Consider the following 22,493-nt stretch of genomic DNA (forward strand, 5'->3'; position numbering starts at 1 on the left):
TTCGCCTTGTAGTTAAAGACCCTTCCAGAGGAGGGCGCGAATACGTGCCGCCTTTCTAGCGTGCCACTTTTTGCGACCTCGCTAAGTTCTACACCATCCCATCACGAAGTTAGCGGCCGGAAGGATTCACCTTTGACCCACGCACACCACGTCCCCCTTTCAACAGCAGGCTGTGATCTGATAAGATGCGGCTACTCGTCCATACTTGCAGAGATCAGAGTGGAATAACAGGCACACACACACCACCACCAGCGCGCAGGAGACCGAAGTCGGGGCCGTCTAGTGTGCTTTCTTGCGCCCAGGAACCGAGAGGTCGGGAGGCGACCCATGATGGCGGCGGATGAGGGGCCAGATAGATCACAGGACGGATGGCGTTGGGGTGGGAAGACAAGACGGGACGGAAGAGCCCTGGAGGGGACTTTTTGCGAAGGATCCTGCGAAAAGCACAAAGCAGCTGCGGGCTTGGCGAGAGCAGACCCGTAGTGCCGGGTTCCCGACACCATTTCAGTGGGATGGGTGGGTGAGGGATACTCGGGATGGTGTTATCTGATTGATTAGATTAGATGGGCCAGACTGCAGACTTGGCCGGACTTGGCTTTGCGGGCCGGGGCGCTATCGCGGAAGGGGTCTGGCGCGGGGAGCTATTGGTAAGAGGGTATCCGAGCAGGAGGCAACAGAATTTTTTTAAAGTCTCATCTTTGAGTTGCGCGGTTGCTTGGCGAGCTAGAGTCTAGAGGGAGCCTGACTGCTGGGTCTTTTCCGAGGTTAGCTCACCGGACGTCTCCCAATAACATCTCTTCTTCTCAGTGATTTAGCAGCTGCCCTCGCACCAGGATGCGCCCGACGACCCGGTCTCGGCCTCACGACTTGGGACTGGGAAACAAAGTCGGCCCCGGAGAAAGGTTTCGGGAGGGAATAATTGATATCTGATTTCTGACTCGCACGAGATTCTCCCAAGCAGCGCCAACATGCCCCGGCCACATCTTGATGAACTCTTGGCTTCCCAGCCCTACGAGCTTTTGGCCCCCAGTTCTTGCATGGCAAGTCAAAGCTTCTTGGCAGATGGAGACCCAGGACCACGCGCAGCAATGACCGTCGAGGAATTCCTCCTCTGAGATAACTCTTCAAAGGAAGCAGGCATGTGAGTCGTGAGTTGGCGGCAGAGAATTTGCCGGAAGATTACGGGCTCATAAGGAATGGGCTGCCAGCGGGTCCTGCTCCAAGCGAATGTGATACTTCCCTCTAGTAGGCACCCATTACGTGATAAGTCCGAGAGAGCGATCTCCTAGTCTCACTCTTTCCTGAGGCCGGCCTTGAAGAGTTTTTGCCTCTGGGGAGTGCCGGTCGGTGTATTCGGTATTGCTTTCCGGTGAAGGCCTCCTAAAGGCGCCAGTACCTGAAGTTACTATCTTTGCTCTCTATGTAGCGATGTTTGATATGTCGAAAAAATAATCCAAATCCCAAATTTATTGACTGATTCACAAGATTTTCGGGTCGTCTTCGGAACGTGGGGTTTGTAGTTCCGCCCAGGTGGCGTGATCTGATCATTTGGTGCTCTGGGATCCCGCTCCTTCGATAATGTCAGCATTCACCACGTCCGAGGTTGGCAAGCTGATTGTTGAGCGCAGGACCGGAGAGATGCTCTTGGTTTCGTTTATCCGTATAATAAATTAAGTAGACAATAAGACGAGGGGCAAGCTATTTCCAGCAGATGTATCTTGGGTGTTTACTGGCTAGGAGTTCGAAGCAATGAGATGATAGGTGGCTACATGTCTCCATGCTCCTCGAGAATGCCATTGTATCCATTCTTCTTCGTCTTGTTTACTTCACAAAACTCTGTCAGAGCAACCGTGACTACGGTCCCTTCTCTCTACATAAGCCTGAAAACTTGAGGCAGGCTGAAAACCCCTTCCAGGCTTGAGTGTGGTCCCTTGATCTCGACACCCAGTCGAGGCCCTGTCCTAGACGTGTAGTCAATGATGCCGAATCATAGATTCTCAAGACACCCAAGCCCTTTGAGTTCAATTGCGAGAAGGGTAATGTTATCTGGTCCGAGAATGGGCGAATGATCGACTTGGGGTACTATTCTGGACAGATACTCCGAGATCAGTTATCAACTCGTAAATCACCGTAGGAGTAGGTCAATGAGGGAATTCCAGCGTCTTAGAAGGGACATGAGATGTTAGTGAAGTGGCAAAGGGGTATAGACATTCTGGCTTCTTATCTCTCACAAATCTAGGTCCCCTCGCTTGGTGTATGGGTCGGCTTCCAATTTGCTCTAGCTCGTCTTGCGAATAATTTGCGTGGTCTGATACCCAAAAGCTTGACCACCTGAATTCTCATGACCTCCCACCTTTTACATGTACCTTCGTTTGCTTCCATGCCTCTTGGATAGTTTCTCTCTTAAGACCCGTTCTAGTTCGCCCTGAACTTTGTCTCTATTCGATGCGAAACGACGAACCGACATTTGTACATGAACTACCCAGCATTAAGCTTTATATCTGAGTCCATGAGGTGTAGTGTGCTTGAAGTTAATAAGTTCTAATCAAATCTCCACAAGTGAGCCTCTTCCGTGTAAATATTTTTCTCATTTGTCTTTGTATGGTCATAGCAAAACGTTGACCTCGGGCCATCTTGATTCTCCAGAATCTGGATTGGGCATTCTCAAAGAAGCGTCAAATCGGTCGTTGCAACACTCGCAGAGCTTCCGATCAAGGTGCTACGACATAGACTTGCAGATTGTTCGGTGCAGTGATACTGGGGATAGGATTGCACCTCTTCAGGCCTACCCGTACATTACAATCACGCTGACATGATCATGTCGGCTAACTATGTTGATTGGCCTCGTAGAAGCCTCTATGGCTACTTTCTGTGGCATTTGTCACTTAGTACGAAGGTATGCCCCATGGAACCTTTGTAGGTACGCGGCTGCCGTCATTTGTTTGTCTCAAAAGACTCTCTCCAGACACGCGTATCCGAACTCACAAGAGAAGCCGGCAGATCACTCATGATCTAACCAAAACATGCAGCCATGGGCAATCATCACCAAATCTGGGCGCATATCTGGCGGCCAGGGGCATGGGCAGAACCAGACATCTGGCTATTGCCAGGAGATGGGAGCGGTGGCTTGGTCATGTACCTTTCAAGTATGTTTTAGGAAGTTGCGCTGAACCAAGCGCTCTGGAATTAATCATCTGCTGAAGTCTGCTTTCATGCCTCCACGGACATTCGCCTCCCCATATCTAGCATCGAATACCCTCAAGGAAAAGCCATTCCCAAGACACACCTTTGCACCAAGCAGCTTTCTTGGTGTCATATTCTTCCAAGACGACGATCAGGACTAGTTTACGTCTCTTTAGGTATGATCTGGCTACTACGTAGTATCTGTTCAGTCCCGATATCTAAATACGCAAAGAAAGACGTCGTCGCGCCTCAGCGAAGTCAATTTATCGAGTCACCTTCCTGTACTCTGCATTTCTTTGCGCAATGTCAATGCTCCGTGATAGTATTTAGCAATCAAGAGCGGCACACCATTGCCTACTCGCAGATATTAAGGTGTCTTCCTTCGGGGTCTGCCGCGGACATCAACAACGTCTCCTGGTCCTTGACCTTTTACAATCAAACGTCTCCGACAATTCCGAGTATGAGCGTTGAGTCTGAAAGGTTTTTCTCTAGTAACGTGAAGATCTCAACGGCAAACGGGAACGACGGCATAGCACTTTCTCCGAGTGCCATCCCGCCTACTCGAGAGAACCACAACAAATGGGAGGCCAAACTCGACGAGGCCAACGGCACATCTTCCCAAGTCGAGAATCATCCAGACAGATTGCTTCGCCATATATAATCAACTTGATATTATCAACTTGTCTGAACTGAATTTCACCAACTATCAACGTGGGAGTAATGCTCAAGCGGTCCAACCCGGTCTCGACGTCAAGAAGAAGGCCATGACGTTGACCCACACATCCTCCGTTCTACCGTCTCATCCAAGCATTGATATGCTCTTCTTCTCCGCCCGAGGACACGGAAACAATCGGCGCCAGGACTCGATCAGGTCCATACCCCAATCGAAGAAAGGCGGCACAAGCAACCCCCCCATCCAAACCCTCCTCAAATACTTTGAAGCCTCCTCAACTCTCCAGCTTCACACGATCCATGGGTTTATTGCCCCTTAACCACAGGCCGTTTTCTATTCCACGGATATGAATGCAAGCAAGTACCTACCACCACGAGCGAAAAGACAGTGTAGAACCTGGTCAGCTTCCTTCCAAAGCAATCACAGGCGACGCTGGTCCATGTCGACGGTAGACCCGTACATGGTAACGTGCCTCAGCCAGGCACCCTGATACAACGCGGGACAACGTGAAGAGCGTCCCGTCGAACAGCAAAGTCATCTCCAAAGCGAAAAGGACAAGAGTCTGCAGCTCATAACAAAACGCCAGAACCTGATGCCGGCTCGCCATTCGAGCCATGGGCTCCCCTGAACGCAGTCACCATACGCCTTTCCACAGATGCCGTTCCCTCTCTGAAGGCGCAGGCACTCCAACGAGATCAGACGAACGGGGACCGAAACCATGTGGGAAACACGGCATACAACATCGATCATCTCATCTCACGCGCGTCAACCCGTAAAACGGTTCAGCACGGCTCTCCTCCAACAACGAATATCCCCGTCCCGCAAAGGCCTCCCGACCTCTCAAGATCCAAGGCCCGAAGAAAAAACGACTACATTGAAAAAGACTATCGTCCGGGGATCCCCCCAACCCTTCTCGTCGTTACGCTCCAGCCGCCCCGGGCGGGTTTTTACTTCTGGATCTCGCATCATGCCTACGATGTCCCGAACGTGACTCACCACCACCGTTCAAATCCACCCACATCGCCACACATATTCAAGACGCAAAAACCCAAGCTCTACTTCACAACCAAAAAACCAGTCTCGGTCGTCAATGAAAAGGTTCAGGCCGAACGACATGGGATTCCCCGAAGCGCAACATCCCGCACCACAAGGCCAACGCATCAAACATTCAGAGTTGTCCCTTGCTTCCCCCCCCCCAAAACCCCCAACCCCCATTGCATAAAACCCGTCAATGCGCAAACACAACCCCGCCCTCCTCCCTCCATCGTCGCAAGGCAAGCCCAGATGAAGTGAAGGCAAAAAGGGAGGAGGTTGGAAACCTTGGAAGGCTAGAATACCGCAATCCATCAACTGTATCAGTAATCGAACCGCTATTCTCTAGTAGGGCTTCATCTGAGTCCAACACTGGCAAGAAGGTAAGGAAAAAAAAACCAGTCTCCAGTGATGCTAGAACCGTGAAAACTTCTCAATCGTTCGAAAATATTTCCATCATCACTCTTATCCCCCCCCCGCGGACATCCCCTCAAGGGTCTTAATGCTGCCTATTCAATCTTTATTTCAGCAGGCCTCAACCAAACCCCTTTCAAAAAGAAAACGCTCACCGACGGAAAAGAAAAGTCCTCCCTGAGACGTGCGCACCCTACAACCGTTACACAAAAGGGAGAGAGACAACACCACCACCACCACCACCACTTACCAAAACGACCCTGACAACAAACCAAGCCTGAATCCCACGCATCCCAAATCTCCAACCTCCCCCCTTATCTCTACCTCAAATACCGACCCCAGAATAAGCCAATCCAGCAAAACAACCTCACAAGACATCAGAAGCCATCAAAAACCATGCCCCACGCCCAAACGCACAGCTCACATCCCGACCCCCGGCCCCCATCAAATGGTCAAGTCCACAAGTACCTCCGTACCCTCCCGTTTCCCTGCATCGAACGCCTTAGATAATCCACCAAAATAATACAAGCATCCACCCCCTAAACAGGATCAGCCCCGTCCTCCACGTCTCTAGTAATGTCACTCCCAAGCGAAAAAAAAATGTATCGCTCCCACATTTTCAGACGAAGATCAATCAATCCAATCAAAAGTAAGCTTTCCCATCTTCAGATGAACCAGAACACGTCGGGTTCGGGAGGAAGGGATCCAGGAGCTCTTCGCATACCGATTCTTTTTTCTTCTCTTTTTTTTCGTGAGGAAAGCAGAGAAACGATAAAAGCATCTACACAAGGAGGGATGCACCCGCTACGTAAGAATGCGTACTCCAACAAAGCCAACACACAAGTGACAAGGAACCCCCCCCCCCCCCCCCCCCCCACCACCAACCACCACCATGAATAACAACCCACCTCAACCACACACAAACACAACTCCCAACACAAAAAAAAAAAACAAAGAACCCCCCCCCCACACCCAACACACAACTAAAACACCCCCCCCCCCCCCCCCCCCCCCATTCAAAATCACTCGCATAATGAAGTGACATACCTTATCCAACGCATAAACCTACATCATCACAAAAAAAAAGTCCAATGGTAGGCCTCCCGCCGCTCCATCCCGCGTCACTAATGCAACAGCTATGATTAGCCCGGGGAGGGAGGGGGGCAGGGGGATGGACGTGGGTGGGCAATTCATTTCCCGTGTGGGCTTTCAAGGAGCTCGACCCTCCCCCCTTGTGTGTAACCATCACGGACCATGTCACACAGAGGCCCAGCACCAGGCTACCAGCCAAACCATATTCATCATTGAGAGACTTCATCACAGGACACGAACACAAAGACATGGCACACAATAATAGAGGGACCAGAAGATATGACGAAAAAGTAGCAGAGAATTTTTACTCTTTTTTTGTGCCTTTGTACAACTACCTTACACGTAAGGGAGTCCAAATGCGGGTATGCGAAAGTCTCGAGGGCTCTCGCCCCGGCTGGGTAGGGAGATACCGTCTCATGGTCGTCCCCCCATTTCCTTCTCTCCATCCAGAAATTTCCTTCTGGTCATCGAAAGAGAACGAATCCAGCCTTGTCTCCAAAAGTAACGTGCGGACCAGAAACCGATTCCTTTGGTATCCCTTTGCATCCATTGTCGGCCAATTAGGGGATATCCGGCCTTCAATGATCAAAGAAAAAGGAAACAATCTGTCCACCACTCTCGAAATGGTTGGCTCCAAGGTGCGAAAAAAGTAAACCGGCCAGGAGGTGTTCGTGTGCTCAGTGGCCGCATGTTTCCCTTCCTTGAGCGAGTCCAAGAGTCCTTTTCCCATCGGGTTAAAGTCCATCGAGGTCCCACCAATCCGTCGAAAAAAATCCACTGTGCTTCTTTTTTTTCCTCCTTCAAGAATTCCCATTCGGGTCGAATCTCATCCTGAGACCCTACAATCTGACCTTCGCTGGTGTCCCTTCATTGGTGTGTTGTGAATGATGGGTCGGGGGTGTCGATATCTCGTCGCCTGGATCCCAACTTCAAATTACCGTGAAGGATGACCGCTGTGATTCCAATCCTTCACCCGTCCTGGGGTGACCATCTCGCGAACGTAAAAACTCTTCGTTGAGGTGTGTTGTGTATGTAATAAAAAGCCGCTGAATGCTGTTGAGAAAAAATAACTCGGGGGTTGTTTGGGGTATGATCCGTATTCCTTTTTTTGGGACACTTCTGCTGAGTGAAAATGGACTTTGTTGCATAAAAATCAAATCGCTCGATGCCATGACGTGTTGATGAAAAAACCATTCTGTATGCATGCGGCAAACAATCTTTTTTTCCTTTTTAATCCACTTCCTGGGAGATCGCTCAATTGCCCTGCCACGGGTATAATGAGGGGAAAGCTTCGATTGCCCGTATCGTAGCGTTGGTTCGCTGTGTGGGACTCCGCGGGGGGTTCGACCCGTGTTAGTCGACGTTTAGGCCATGTGGTGACCCGTCGTATGTTGGTGTACAAAGGGGGCGTATTGCTGCTGCACCTGTTGTTGCGCGTACGCCGCTGTGTTGGGTTGCGGTGTCGGGGTGACCGGACATCTCGGCGGCATGGGGTATGCGTCCTTGTTCACGGTTCCATATGCGGCGCCATCAGGGGTGATGGGCGGGGTCATATATCCTTCTACTACTCCTGCGACAGCTCCGTGGCCTTTGTGGGGGGTGCTGTAGATGTTTGAGTGTTTTGAGGCGGACTCAGAAGGCGGACTCGGAGGGACCCCCGACTGGGCTCGCGCGATGCTAGCTTGGTGAGCCATGAAAGACGCAAGCTTCTTCGCGACGCCGGAGAAGTGTGATGATGAGTACTTCCTTGCGAGGGCGACGGAGGGGCTGTGCAGGTGTTGAGAGAGAGTCAGCAGGGTGACGTTCTCAACGTGGTCCCACTCTCCATCGTTGATCTCGGGCTCGCCAAGGATCGCTCTTGCCAAGGCGAGGGATGAGCGAGCCATGATGGAAGGCTTGGTGGAGACGAAGTCGCGGTGGTACAGGGCGATCTCGCAGATGTAGGCAGCCATGTGCTCAACCTCAACCTTGTCGTGCTCCTCAGCGACGATGAGCTGGGTGAAGAAGTCGACAGTGGGGTGCCCAATGGTCCACTCGAGGGTGTTGAGGACGTGCATCTCCATCTGGGTGAACATGCCGGCGTCGTACAAGCCACAGCACATGTTGTTGAGTTCGTGGATCTGGGGCACGCGGTCCTTCTTGTCACCATACTTGGCGGCGATCAGGAGAGCGGCACAACCGACGAGCTGGTAGTGTTGCTTGTAGACGACACGCTTTGAGCAGTACCGGTCGAGGAGGTTGACGGTGAGGAAAAGAGTCTCGGGGAGGAGGGCGAAGGCGGCATGGGCTTCGATGAGAAAGTCGATGAGGTAGGGTCTCATGTACCATTGGATCTCTCTTTGCATATCGATAAGATTGGCATCAGGCATCGTCTCATCCTGAAGTCGGGTGTCAGTAAAGCCGATCCAACTGAGGCCAGTGGCTGCTCCTTCCTCTCATTCTTACCTCCATGTGCCTCATGTGCTTCATGATATCCTCCAAGTACTCGTCACCAGCTATCCGGGAAAGCTCGCTGGCGATAATCTCCTGCCGTTGCCTCGCAATCATCTTGGCGGCGTCCCGAGTGCCCATTCGCGGCCGTTGGGGTTCGTCGTGGTCCTCTGTGAAGAAGGTAGGATCGGAGTGCTGCTGTTGTTGTTGGTAGTACGCCATTTTGAATTGTGATGTAGTGAGTCGAAGGCGGGTATGAGGGGGGTTGGCTGACGGGTCGAAGTTCCGAAACGGGAAAGAATGACGATTAAGTTCTCCAGGAAGCTTTTTTTGGTGGTCGGAGACGGAAGGACGTTAAAAAAGAAACGGTAAAAAAAAAGTCTTCAGAATCGGTGCTGTGAAAGAGTGGAATGGTGCAACCGAGAGATCAGAATATTAGTATTAGAAGGAGCGTGTTGAAAGCGAACAGGGTCCGGCAAAAGAGTGACTGTGGCTGGATGAGAAGCCGAAATGGTGCGAGACCGAGTTCCTCGTGTGAGATTGACGGACGGAAAGGTGGCCGGGAAACTGGCCGTTTATGAGAGAGGTCGAGTGGATGGCTCTAAAAGAAGAGAAAAGATTGGGTTAGCTCGCGGTTCTTTTAGACGATTGCAGGCGCTCGAGGGAGCCTAGAGTAGTGGACGAAGTGAGACAAGCAGCTGTTTGAAGGTTGACGACGGGCGCGATGAAGGAGCAACCGGCTTCTGTAAATACCGCTTGGTGCCGATCTAAAGGGGGGAGATCTCGAACTCAGATAGAGTCGCCCTGATTCGACCAGTGGGTGGTGAGGAGACGGATTGGCACGAGGGGAGATGGAGAATCATCTAGACTGGCGTCTCTTGACTGGGGGGCTAGGCAGTGAGAGGACCGTAGGGGCAGAAGGGAGTGAGTAGAGGGCAGAGGCTCAGGAACTGGGAAGGGAAAAGGGCTGGAGTGTGAAGTGATGGCGAGGCTTACCGCCACGGTTGTTGTGCAACTTTGACTGTCAAGACAGACGAAATTGAGACAATTCCTGAGGATGGGATTGGGGGAGCGACGAATGAACGTATCCCCTCGAGCTATCCTAACCTCGGACTGGTGGTGGTTTTGGTTTCTTGGTAAAATGTGGGGGGAAACTTTGTGTACGTGGATCGCCGAGTAGAAATACCACAACGGCACGCAAAAGCTGTAGAGGGAGGGAAGATGTGAAGTTTAGACACCGGGCTCTTGACAGATGCGGTAACGTAAAGGGGATGATGAGTGCTTGTAGTGGAGATGGTGGTGAACGGAGAAAGCTCTGGGTAGGGGAAGGTTTGGAAGATGGAGACCAAGGTTCATCCCGTCATCAGGCTGGACTGGTCAGGGCAGGTGGATTGACGGTGGTGAATAGGTAGGTCAGGCGCACATCTTCATCTGAATTACATTGTTGTAGTAAGAAAAAACGTACCTTTTCACAGATGGTGCCCGAAGGACAAAAAGGGATGATCTATAATCCTGGTGGGATCATGTATGAGGTATTCTCGATGGTCTGACAAGCCTTGAGAGAAAGCAATGGTGAACCAAAAAAAAGATTCTCCTGTAGTTTTCTTTCCTTGTCGAGGGAACCTGAGATTGGGAATCCACGGGGATGAAGAATCGGGCTTCTGGAGAACGGGGTTGCTCGAGAAGCTTTGGGGCCGACACAATCCAAGATCGCAAAGGGGCTCTTGGAAGGAATGAGGGCGGGATGGCAGGCCGGCGGAACGAAAGGGAGCTTTCGTGGTAGTCGTCGGAGGGCCGAGGATGGGTGTGTGGGTTTTGTTGCGTCGTGGAAGTTGCACGTCTGAGTCGAGTTCCTTTGGTCGTCGTGGAGGCGAGGAATTCTTCAGGGGGTGATGGGTTGGTCGGATTGGTCGTCGCGGGAAGGGCGGACGGTCGGGAGAGGGATGCAAGGAACGGGAGGGACGTGGGAGTCTTTTTTTTCTTGTCTTGTCTGATGAAAGAGCAGTGTAGAAAATACCAATCAAGGTCTTCTTCACTATATCTTCAAATCGAGTTCCAGTCTCTTTCTCTTTGTTGCGGTGGTCCTGCTCTCTTGTGGCTTTTCCGGTCACACTCTGCAAGCTCGAAAAGCTGGGAATTGGCGAACCGTTTCCAACTGTCGAGGATTGTCGGGGAGTTGATGGGAGAAGGGGGGCGTGTGCAAGATGAAGCTGGTTCGACCTTGACAGCTTTGGGCGTGGTTGGTGGTGGTGGTGGTGAGTTGGGAGTCGAGGGAGACGAGTCGGTTCAGTCAGGGAGGGGACGTCGCCAGATTAAGTCTTCTCTCTTTCTCCTACCTTCCTCTTTTTTCCTATTCTCAATTGGGGGGTAGAGGAGTAGAGAATGGAAAGACCCTTTATTCGTTTTCGGCGAGCAAAGGAGTCAGGAAGGACTGTCTTCGGGGAGAGAGGAAGAGGAGGGAATGAATGGATGGGGAGGGACGAGGAGGAGGAGAGAAGGGGGAGGTGAGGGTAGGTAAAGGGTTGGAGGAGGGCCGAGGAGATGAAAAAGGATTGGAAGAGAACCAAGGTGTTTTAACAGGCCGGCCGGCTCGAGTACTGCGGTACGTCTGGGACTCCTCCTTTGCAGTAAGTTGGGAGGGAAAAAAGGTACTTTGGGGCCCGCTGCTGGATGGGTACAAGGACCAAGTACCTACGTAAAGGTGCAGCTTTGGCCCTTTTTCTGAGGATGTGTGTGTGTGGGCGGGAGGTGCGAATGTCTGGCTGTGGTAGGTGTGTATTTCGTGCCTGCCTAGGTATTCCCTGACGATTATTACCTTCCTGTCTACTGCGTAGTATGTGTGAGAGAGAAGGAGCAGGAGAGAGGTTGGGTGGGGCGGATGAACGAGGGAGGCACGGGAAGGAAAGAGAGAGATAGAGAGACAGAGAGACAGAGCGAGAGGAGAAGGGGGAACGGGAAGGAAGGGTGAGGTGGAGAGGGAGGACGGAGGGGAGGGGAGGGGTGTGTGAGAGAGCAGGTGCGAATGAGCAGGTGGTTCTGGTGCGAATACTTGGAAAGGTACGAAATACTTGCTGCTGGTGCTGGCGCTGGTGCTGGTTTTGGTGCCGACCAAAGTGCAAGTGCAAAGTCCCCCCTCCCCCAGGTGGATCCCAAGAAACGGCACGGTACTTTCTATTGCCGCCGCTCTCGCATATACAGCCAAAGTATCTTGTTGTGATATCGACAGGGAAGAGCCCAGGCTAGGCACAGGGAAGGGGAGAGACTGGGGGAAGCGTGAATGACCGAGAGGTAGTTCCGCACCTAATGCACAGCATAAAGATACATGGAATCGACGTACCTCTTCTCCAAGACCGCCTGTCCTACCTTACCTTAGAAATAGGTACTTTGTACGTAGTAAGGTAGATAGCTTCCTGCCTGCTGAAGTTACTATTGCTGTTGGGCTGATGCGCCTTTTGTTACTTTTGATGCTGGCTGATGGGTACAATCAGGAAATCCAGCAGACGACTACTATACAAACACCTCAGGTCAGCAACTACCACTCCATACGAAGCACAAAGTCACGAAACTGAGGCTGCCCTATGCGTCTGTTCTGTAGCCCGCGCAGTGGGTGGTATTACTTGCCTGTATGGAATCCGCATACGTTACGGATACCGAGGAACGGACTGGACTGGATGGAGACGCTGGACTCACTTTACTCGCAGTGAGCCGACCCTCTTTCTTCCTTGCAGATGTGCCCTGCAAGTGCAGCTGCGCGCGAAGCAGGCTGAGTGAGCTAGGTAGGTTCCTTGCCGACCAGCAGTAGCACCACAATGCTGTCTCTCTTCTGTCTCTGCTTCGTCTGCCTGTCGCCGTGATGGATGCCTTGGTACGGGGTACCTAATAATGAAGCCCGCAGCGAGGGAAGAAGCGAGGGATGAGGATGACTGCGTCGACGCAGCAGGTATACAATCCAATTGTCGACACCGCTCGCCGCTCGCCTGCCTGCCTGCTTTGCTTGTTCTGTCGACTGCCTCTTCTCTGACGATTGTCTGATTGTCTTGTCTGCCTTGTCCAAGCACGTTTAACAAGTACGGTACGGTCTCCTGCTGCTCGCCGTGCCTTTCGTCGTGTCTCCTGTCTTGTCTCCCGGTCATCTGCGCGCGCCACCCCCAGCAAGCCGAATGCCTGTCGACAGCGCCGCCCGCCGAGAAAGAGTGAGCGCTGAGCAGTACCTTTTTGCTCAAGTGGATCGTCAGAAAGTGTGAAAATGAGCGAACTGGCCTTCGATTGGATACGTCTGGTGGTGCTTGTGGTGCGCACCAAGTAGTGGTGGTGCGCAGCAGCAGCAGCTCCTGACGAGCTTTGGTCCTAGTTTGGCCTGGCCCACCCCCGCGAGACCTTTGACACCCTTTCTCTTCCCCGAATAATACAGGGCGAAGGGGCAAGCTAGGTACCGTACAGATACAGAGTTCCAGTGGCAGTGGTGGTGGTAATCCGTAACCGTAGGCTGGCTGGCTGGTAGCAATGCCAATCCGAAATATCAAATGTCCGGTTTTGTGCAGCAGCTCCGCGCGCGTTTTCCTTGTTCTCGAATAATGCTTGGGCTTAGCGCAACTCGGTACCAATGTGCCTTTGCTTTATCCCCAACTTGAGTCTTTTCTGTCTCTGCCTCTGTTTCTTTGTGTGTCCGAGAATATGGTACGTTTCCACGTAAGGTATCACCCGTAAGATACGGCCCGCAAGAGGAAGCAGTAGCTTGTACAGGACAAGGTTGGGCAGGAGGCGTCAAGACTTCAAACGAACAAAGCCAACGGATCGAGGTTCTGAAGAGAGAGGGGAAGGGGATTGGGAGGCAATGGGGCAATGTCATTCGACGGCGCCGACCAAGTTCGATCAAAGGAACAGCCTGATGGACGGGGTGGACTGGGCCGGTCGAGAAAACCAACACCAAGCAATACCGATGCTGATGCTGATGCTAGTGCTAATTGCTGCGGCAGCTCAGGAGTGAAGCATGCCAAATACAACCAGCGCCCGTCTTTGTTCGTTTCGTAGAAGCCGGTTCTGGGGCCGTTCCGTTGAAGGAACTCTAGAAGCCCGAGATGGAGCTTCGGTAACGTTCTCTTTCAGGGCTTACGGATTACCCAGAGCGAACGGAGTACATACAAGGCCAATTCGCTGGATGTCAGAGTCAGACTTGGCCCAGGCTGAGGCAGTGGCAGACTGGCAGCAGGGTGGTAGTCGCGCTCGGGACGGATGATTGGTGCGTATGGGATCGCCTGTTGAACAAGGTAGTTGGTTACTGCGTTGTTCCCACTGGACCAGTGGACGTGACGGAATTGAGTTGTGCTGTGCCGTTGTTGGTATGAGGTGGGAGGTTGAGGAGTGAGGACTGTGCCAATGCGTGCCGAGCGGGTGTCAGGTAGTACGATGAAGACCCGTATGAAGTACACTCAAGCAGGGAGAGTTACGTGAGCGGTGTATGGTGTGTGTGGACTGCGGGCGAGTGGACGGACGGTGGCTCTCGGGACCAGGTCCAATTCAGTCTCTTTCTTGGCGTAGAAAGAGATAATCCTGGGATATGAAAAGCAAGATTGGAGCCGCTTCTTCCTCAGGTTCTATCTACACCAAGCTTCTGCGTGTAATGGGTCGTGTTTGTGCTAGGCAAGGCGAGGCATGGATAGGTGATGGAAAGCCAGTGATACCACGCAGAGGCGTGTGTGCGTGGTGTTGGGAGCAGGGATTAACGGGAAGGATAGAACGCCCCGCTGGGATTGGCTCACGACGCGGTACGGATTCAGATGGTTTTTGCAGGGTTTCCTGGTTCGTGTGTTCAGTGTGGTGTGGCGTTCGAATTTGCTTTCACGGCGTAACCCGTGGGCTTGGGACCAAGGTACCACGGTATCCGTACACTTTGCAGCGTCGCCGGTGGATAACACGCAGCAATGGTGGGAATACTTCGTGGGACCGCCCCAGCACTGGTTTTTGGCGATATGAAGCGTTGGAAAATGACGACGATATGCCGTCTATGTGGTCCACTTGTCGAAGCCCGGGTGTACGCAGTATGTATGAAGTACTGTGCAATAGTACCAGGCGTGGATCACTTGGTGGGTTTAGTTTAGTTGAACTATTCGGAATCGACAAAGTGAGGTACGAGGTACGGAGACGCAGCTGAGAAAACGAGAAACGGAAATAAGAGTGGCTTGTGTGTCTCGGTCGTGCATCCGGGATCGTGTCAGGCGTGTCGTGCAACGGGATGCGCAAGGTACGGAGTACGGATACAGTATTCGTAGGTAATGTGCAATAATGAAATGGGTGACATAAGCTTTCGAGGATAATTCGCATGGCATGTCTGGATCCGATGCCCTGGACGGCGATTGATATAATGTCCGTCATTCCACATAGCCCTTCAACGTGGCCTCCTTTCCCAGGGCCCGGGTCGTGGTCGAGCCGGCCATGCTGTTGTTATCTTGGTGGATCGTGAGACTGTTTGTTGTTTATTATTTATTATCGACATCTCGGACATTGCGAGAAAAGAAAGCCACATTAGACCCAGGCGGTGTGTGTATGTTTGTTATGCACGTCTGTCAAATCCTCGTGCGTTGTGCATCGTGCGCATAAATTTCAAGCGCGGGCCTTGGTCGGGACGGGCCTCCATCAGAGAGAAATTGATGGGAATCGATTGAACTGAAGACATAACTAGGTATCCGTTACGTGAGGTGAGGTGGTCTGCCGTAAGAAACGCGAGGTGGACAACGGAGAAGGCAGACCCAATCAAGGCTGCAGTTGTCGTCAAATGTCAACAGCACCCGCACCGGCCGTCATCCACTCAGCGGTCGAGCTTCTAGAAGGAAACACCCAACCCCCAGCCACACTTTTGCACCTTCCCACAGTTCCCAGTGGTTGGCGGTTTCGGGACGGAGGACGGGCCACGGCGGCCGCGGCCGGGCTGGGAAAGAAGGGATGACGATGTCACGATGTATTTTTCTTTGGTTGTTGCACTTTTTTTCTTTTTTTAATGGATTACGCTGACATATCGTCGCCAACCAAACCAGCGATTGTGCAATCATATTGCGTAGGATTGAACCGCCTCGACTGCTTCGGACGCACACAATACTCTTGTCTCCATCCACTCAGGCAACCCAGCATTTTTCCTCAGATCACTTACCAGAAACGCAGATGAAGAGACGATCAATGGCAACTCACGGCCGAATCTAATCATCTACACCTGTACCCCGTAACGGAACACTTCCCAACGGGCTCGTGATGACTACTGTGTAAATTTCACCTGCCTTGTCCCCGGTCTTGGGCTTGGCTCTCAAGCTTCAAGTAAAACCTACCGCAACCTCCGACTGTCCACCACCACAAGTCATTGAGGTGCATGCATGCTCTTACTACAAAAACGCGAAAACCACACGTCCGTCACGACACTCGGACGTATCGAGATTCGAAAACGGCCCATCGTAAATGGAGTAGGGGTTCGATTAAATGATGCACGGGATTTCTTGTCTTGTGTGTGTGTGCTGTGTGTGTGTGATTCAAGACTACCTAAACCTGGGAAAAGCCAGTGCAAGTGCCAGTGCTGCAGTCTTTCTCACAGTTCAATTACCCATTCTCGGCACGTGCGCCCGGCCTACGCACCCCCAGGAAACTTGATACTTCCGGCCTTTGCAGGAACGGACGCTAAGGGGGCAAAGGGGGGGGGAAGGATTGCTGAGACTTTGCAACTGTGCAAGAGACCTTTTTTTTTCCCAAGCTTCCATCCTGCTTCCCCTGCTTCATGTCAACGATTGGAAACCGAAAAAAGGGCTAGCAGGAGACTTGTCCGGTGTCATCCAACTACCCTTTGATCGATCCATCGTACGGTCTGATCCTCGTCGCGGTATCCATTTTCGGCGAGCGCGTCTTCGCAATCCAATCTCACCACGCTCGCTTTCAGCCTTCCAGACTTCGGGGCGTGGAAAGCTGAAGCTTCCCGCAGCGCGCGTCCGACAGAAACCCAACCAAACGCCTAGAGCCGCCAATTCGATACTTTTTCAATCGCGGTTGTGTGGAGCAAGGCGTTGGCTTACCTCATTAATTGGATGTGCTTTGGGTTATCCGGATGCAATGGGCGTTTTTATGTTCCTCCCTAATGGCCCCAAGAGGCGCAACCACTTTACCAAGTTGCATGCACAACGATGGGAACGGTTCAAGGCGTACCGGGGGGTGAGAACACAATTGGTCGCCTTGAAGGTTGCCAATTGGTTCTTCGTTGGAGATTGGCTCTGCAGGTCCAGATCCAGCTACACGAATTGAGGGCTTCTTGTGACTTGTCATACTTGTCCAAGTTGTCCCGGAACTCTCTGGTCCTCTTCCTTTACGGATGCAGTTGAATGCACCGATTGCCTGTACAAAAAAGCAAGAAACCAGATGCATCGTGCATATTCTCTCATTACGCGCCTCTCCTTGCCAGTTAAGAGCATGGAACCTCCCGGCCGTTAGGTACATACGTTGTAGGCATGTCCATCGCTCCATCCTTTTTGCGAGGCTATCCCCTGTCCACGGACCTGTGAAATCCACACATCCTAATCCTAGGGCTGGGCACGCTTACGTCGGAGTGGAATAGTTCCTGGTTCTTCCAGCTGCTACAGCACGGCGCAGTTATGCCGTGAAAATCCACCCGGCGCTAGGTACGTTTTCGGGTACCTTCTCCACCTGGTCCTTCAATGTGAGTATGTGTCCCTTTCCTGCCGAATAGAAAGGTGGAAAATGTTCGAGATGAATATTGGTCGTTCGTCAATGCCTCGAGGCCTGGAAGAGTCCCTCAAAGATCTATGCGTTCAGAATTATATGTGTATATATATGGTATATCAGAGTAATATCATATTTCCCACATGGAGGGGGTTTTGCGTAGGGAGAGACACGACTCGTCGCGGAGGGAACGGACAGGAAACGCCCGACTTTGCTTTTTTCTGCTTCTGGTTTCTTTTCTCTTCTCGAGTATCGAAAAGTCTCCACGTCGGAGGATCCTCACGCTTGCAAGCTCGCCAGTGCCTTCAACCAAACTCGGCACCACCACGCTTTCGTTACCATTGTCCATCGCGATCGCTTTCCTACAGCGTGAGGTAGTTTCCATACCTTACGGCACTCACTTCCTTCGGCTCTTCCCAAAGCCCAGTGCAATATGCCATGTACCACTCTCACCTAATCTCCAAGCCTCAAAAGACGCCCTGCCCCACGCTTCCACTAAACTAAAAAAGACACGCTTTCCTGGCCCTTACAGGGGAAGGTCTTTCGATGTCCAATCAGCTCCCCCCAATTGAGCCCCACCACGAACCAAGGAAGGGGAAGAAGGAAAGGGCTTCCCGAGCTCTCGGTGGCTCTCGCACTTGCCCACCAGTCACAGCGCGCCTTCCCTACCCCCAGTCGAGCAAGTGCCCCCCACCCCGAATCCAAATCTCCAAAAAAGACTTTTACCCCACACCGCGACAGTCCAATCAGACATGCCAGAAACGCGGGAGCACGCGAACGTCAAAAAAGACGAAAAAGAACGGGCAGACGGGATTTTCTATTAAATATCAATGCGTCGTGTTTCCGTCCAGTCAACGGCCTTGTATCTTTTCTTAGCATCGCCCGTTGAACGCGCGTGGGCACTGACTCTTTTATTTTATTTTATTTTTTATGTGCCTTCCTTTAATGATACAAACTCACTGACTTTCTGCGGGTTGCAAATCTCGCCTCAGAAAAGGGGACCTGACGATCCTAGGCGGTCAGACTTATTACTGCAAGCGAGATGGAACAATAATTCATCATGGATGGAAATGGAGAATGGGAACCGAATGTGCCCATATGGAATAATTTACACGTTACCGTTGCAGCGAGTGATTCTCCAATTCCATGACTGGGAAAGTCTCAATTCGCAGATAGTACCCGCCATAACGCTACTGAAACTATTCTGGCCAGACAACTGCCCAAAAAAAAGATTAAAAAATTGCCATGATTCCTTAATTGCCCGGTTGGCTCCGCAAAGTCAATGACGAAGATACCATTGGAATGATTGAGTTCCTAACCTCCTAACCACCTCCTAGGCCCCGTCCCAGAACTCAATGGTCTGAACACAATCTCAAAACCGAGGAAAAGAACCCGCTCTCGTGCATCGCGTTTGAGCATTCCAGGTTTTCTTCTTCATCAACCTAGACTTTCCCCGCGCGTCAAGATCGTGTGTCGCCGATGGTGACGGGCGATGGCGTTTCGATCCCGTTTCTCGCGAAGGGGCTCCATATAGACCAGCGGATATCACCAAAAACAAAAAAAAAACCACTCAGCCTCTTACTCAGTTGCCTGCATACAGCCCGCGCTCAACCGTCAACGTCACCATCGTGTTCTCTTTTACCCCATCTCAACCCCTCTCACACTGACAGACACCCGTACTCCGTACACCATTCAGCCTTGGCACAAAACCTATTCCCCTTCTTCACAGCCGCATGGCGTAGTCGCAACTTAGCCTTGGTTCCCCCTTATTAAACAACCCCCCCCCACCCCCCCCCCCCCCCCCCCCCCCACCCCCCACCCCACCCCCCCCCCCCCCCCCCCCCTCACCACCCTTCCCCGCCCAACACACCCTCCCCCCCTCCCCCCCCCCCCCTGCTGGTCCCCTCCCCTCCTTGCCCCCCCCCTTTACAACCCCCCCCCCCCCCCCCCCCCCACTCACACAATGGCCAGTGCCAGAGTCTCGACAGGTTTGGCAACTAAAAGTCGTAAGACTGTGGCATCTCGGAAGCCAGGAACAGCCCTTCCTACGCGGATAGCCTATGGTTAGGTACCCTCCAGGAACCACATAGGCACGACACCAGCCAGCCAGCCATCCGTAAGCAATCGAGGCTAGGAGCGAAACTTCGTTCGTCAACAGGCTCCCAGACCAGATCCGCACAAGCGCTCAGCGCCAAACGAACCCCAAAAAATCGCCAATCCTTTTGAGCTTTGGCGTCACCTACGCAGTAGAGTAGCGATTGTCTCCGTTTCAAAACCCTCAAGCCGCAAGAAAGAAAGACGCCACAAAATCTTTCTTCTCATTGTTCCTCTTTTAGAGCAATCCATTGATCTTCCCTTTCCCCCCCCTCCCGCGCTTCCCCTGAAATGCCACGAGATCGTCGCTGTTCCTTTCTTTGAGCAACCGTCTCTGTCGGTCCGCCGTTCCCCACGCGAGTCGGTCTCTGAGATGGACGTTTCTTCGACTGATCAAGGGCACCGGACAAGCAGCAGTGACCACCAGGGAAGCAGTGACCAGTGCCTTGACCCGCGAAAGTTCCCTTAGTCGTCAACTAAAAAGCCATAGCTTCTCTCTCTCTCTCTCCCGCTGCTATTCTCCCCGTTTTCCCGTCCAAGACGTGGTGGTTGCGGATCCTTAGATAGCGTTCAACAAACCTCTCTCTTACTTTGCACTTTCTCTCCGTGGATAGTTGAGAACAGCGGAGACCGGTTCTACACATGCAGACACTATAAGCCGGCCACCCAGCGGACCGTGAGATGTATGCAGTTCCCTTTCGTAAAAAAAGACAAGCTATAACTTCCGGCATGCCGCGCGAGACAACCACACGGCTCATGGTACAGAAAACGAAGAGCCAAGTGCCAAGGCGATTCAAAGGGACAGGGACTCGAACCAATGGTACTGATGAAAAGAAACTTTTTTTTGCAAAACCCCGATCGCAGCCCGTTCCAGCGGCCAGCGTTGGCCCATGGAGCACACGTACAATAAAGTTGCTTTTTTCCATCCTTCTCAGATACCTAACCACTCCATCAGAACTACCGCCCCACGCGGGATCGTCACCGCTCCAGGTCTCAGTCCTCCATCGGCCATCAGATTTCCCACTCGTGGAATAGAGAGCAGTCGGTAAAAAGAAAAGAGAGAAACCCGGAGCCGCTTGGTTTCCCTGCCACTCGTCGCCCAATGTCTCAACCGAGCAGAAACAAACTATTCGAGACCAGCAGCAGCGAGCGAGCGGCCGGGACAAGCAGCCATTTCCCACTGTTTAACTCTATCGTTTTGCATTACTAGAGGATTGCCGCAGTATATGTAGACGCTACCCTGCCCTCGAATTCCGTACTATTTAACCTTAACCCTTTTCTTACTTATTTTTTTTTTTATTTTACCCTCTCCCTCGTTAAGGGATCGCTAGAATCGTAGTTTTAATAGCTTATTAATAAGCTAGTATTATTATTTAAAAATAAATAATTTATTTTTATATATAAGTATTAAAAATCTTATTATTATAAAAATAGTAATAAATATACCGGAGTACTTAAGAGAGCTTTTTAATAAATTTTTAATACTATTTAAAATAATTATTTTTAAATTATAAAAAGAAGCTAAGATATTATATTAATACGGCCTTATTTATTTTATTAATATTAATAATACTCTTTTTAATATAAAATATATTAATAATACTTTATAGCTACGTTATTATATTTTATAAATTATATTTAACGTTAGCGAGGATTCTAATATTATTTACTAAGTATTTTATTAAAATCGTTATTATAAAGTTAGTTTAGTTATTAATATTTTAATAAGTATTTTAACTTAACTTAGAGGCTCTTATAGCTCTTAATTAAAAGCTTTTAAAAGACTTATAATTAGACTTTTTATTTATTATAAATAAAACTATTATAATTAAAATTATAATACTACTTACGGACCTCGATAGTAAGTAGTTAGTAATATAATTATCTTTTTTTTATAATAAGCTTAAAAAAGTATTTTAATTTAAATACTAAGTAAGTACTATACTATTTTATTAAAACTATATTCTTATACTTGTGACTTAGAAAGAATTAACTTTCTTTAATAATAAGGTACTCAGGAAAGTAGCTATTTCCGCGCTTAGCTTGCATCCCAAATGCTCTAGATGGTCAGTCAGTCAGGCATTCGTACAGCCAGAACGCGGTGAATGGACACCATCGTCGTCATCTGGATATTATACCCGCGTCGCCCGACACACCAAACCACATAACCCGGCCCCCTCTACTGACTCAGCACAGCCAATGCATATTCCATCATCCCATCCCTATCCCGATCCGCGTCTCATCCCCGGTCTTCTCCTCCCCCCCCCATATACTGAGTACGGATACCTATCTCATCTCGGCTCCCCTAAAGCCAGCAGGCGCCCGTCCACCCCCGATTTATGCAGCAAGCGTGTCCGGCGTCTAGATGTGCCGGGTTGCGGCGGCAGTTCCGACGCGCGCCTATAGAGCCATACAAATTCTACGGGGGTGATTTCCTCGCATTCCAGAAACATGGAATCATGATACCTATCTCGCCTCCTTTCCCCTACATTGGCTGATTCGGCTGATTTGATGTTGGTTGGCAAAGGTACACACATTCCTCTCTCATCCTTAATACTGGTCATGAAGGGCCAGGTGGGAGCCCTCCTCACCTCCGCGAAGACGAAAAGAATCGGCTGATGATCGAGCAATCTGCCCCGGGCCGTGCTATATTCCGTGTCTACTAATAGGGGGGGCGGCGGCTGACGAACGTGCCTGTCTCGCAAAGTTGCAACACCTGAAAAACAATATCCACTTTCGCATCCGTCCGATATGAGCATCGTCAAAGCCGTGACCGCAAAAGACTTCAAGTCCGAGACCACTTTCATGTGGCATTCCCCCTTCGACAGTGTCTCGTGATCTAAGAGATTCCAAAATCTCAAATCTA

At 51.1% G+C, this 22,493-nt stretch overlaps 4 protein-coding genes across 4 annotated transcripts; 2 read left to right on the forward strand and 2 right to left on the reverse strand.

Moving 5' to 3' along the window:
• Positions 1-191: 191 nt before the first annotated feature.
• Positions 192-503, reverse strand: CABS01_07937 (uncharacterized protein; the record flags this gene model as incomplete). The annotated part of the gene is made up of 1 exon (XM_060541299.1): positions 192-503. One exon carries the CDS (start codon positions 501-503, stop codon positions 192-194), a length of 312 nt encoding a protein of 103 aa, XP_060402799.1.
• A 7,255-nt stretch (positions 504-7,758) lies between these two features.
• CABS01_07938 (cyclin domain-containing protein) lies at positions 7,759-9,046 on the reverse strand (the record flags this gene model as incomplete). The annotated part of the gene is made up of 2 exons (XM_060541300.1): positions 7,759-8,772; positions 8,840-9,046. The coding sequence occupies 2 exons, from the start codon at positions 9,044-9,046 to the stop codon at positions 7,759-7,761; spliced, it is 1,221 nt and encodes a 406-aa protein (XP_060402800.1).
• A 7,139-nt stretch (positions 9,047-16,185) lies between these two features.
• CABS01_07939 (uncharacterized protein) lies at positions 16,186-16,650 on the forward strand (the record flags this gene model as incomplete). The annotated part of the gene is made up of 1 exon (XM_060541301.1): positions 16,186-16,650. The coding sequence occupies one exon, from the start codon at positions 16,186-16,188 to the stop codon at positions 16,648-16,650; it is 465 nt and encodes a 154-aa protein (XP_060402801.1).
• A 1,026-nt stretch (positions 16,651-17,676) lies between these two features.
• On the forward strand, positions 17,677-18,105 carry CABS01_07940 (uncharacterized protein; the record flags this gene model as incomplete). The annotated part of the gene is made up of 1 exon (XM_060541302.1): positions 17,677-18,105. The coding sequence occupies one exon, from the start codon at positions 17,677-17,679 to the stop codon at positions 18,103-18,105; it is 429 nt and encodes a 142-aa protein (XP_060402802.1).
• Positions 18,106-22,493: the final 4,388 nt, after the last annotated feature.

Source organism: Colletotrichum abscissum (genome assembly GCF_030869225.1).
Source record: "Colletotrichum abscissum strain IMI 504890 chromosome Unknown Scaffold_17.1, whole genome shotgun sequence".
Classification (NCBI taxonomy): domain Eukaryota; kingdom Fungi; phylum Ascomycota; class Sordariomycetes; order Glomerellales; family Glomerellaceae; genus Colletotrichum; species Colletotrichum abscissum.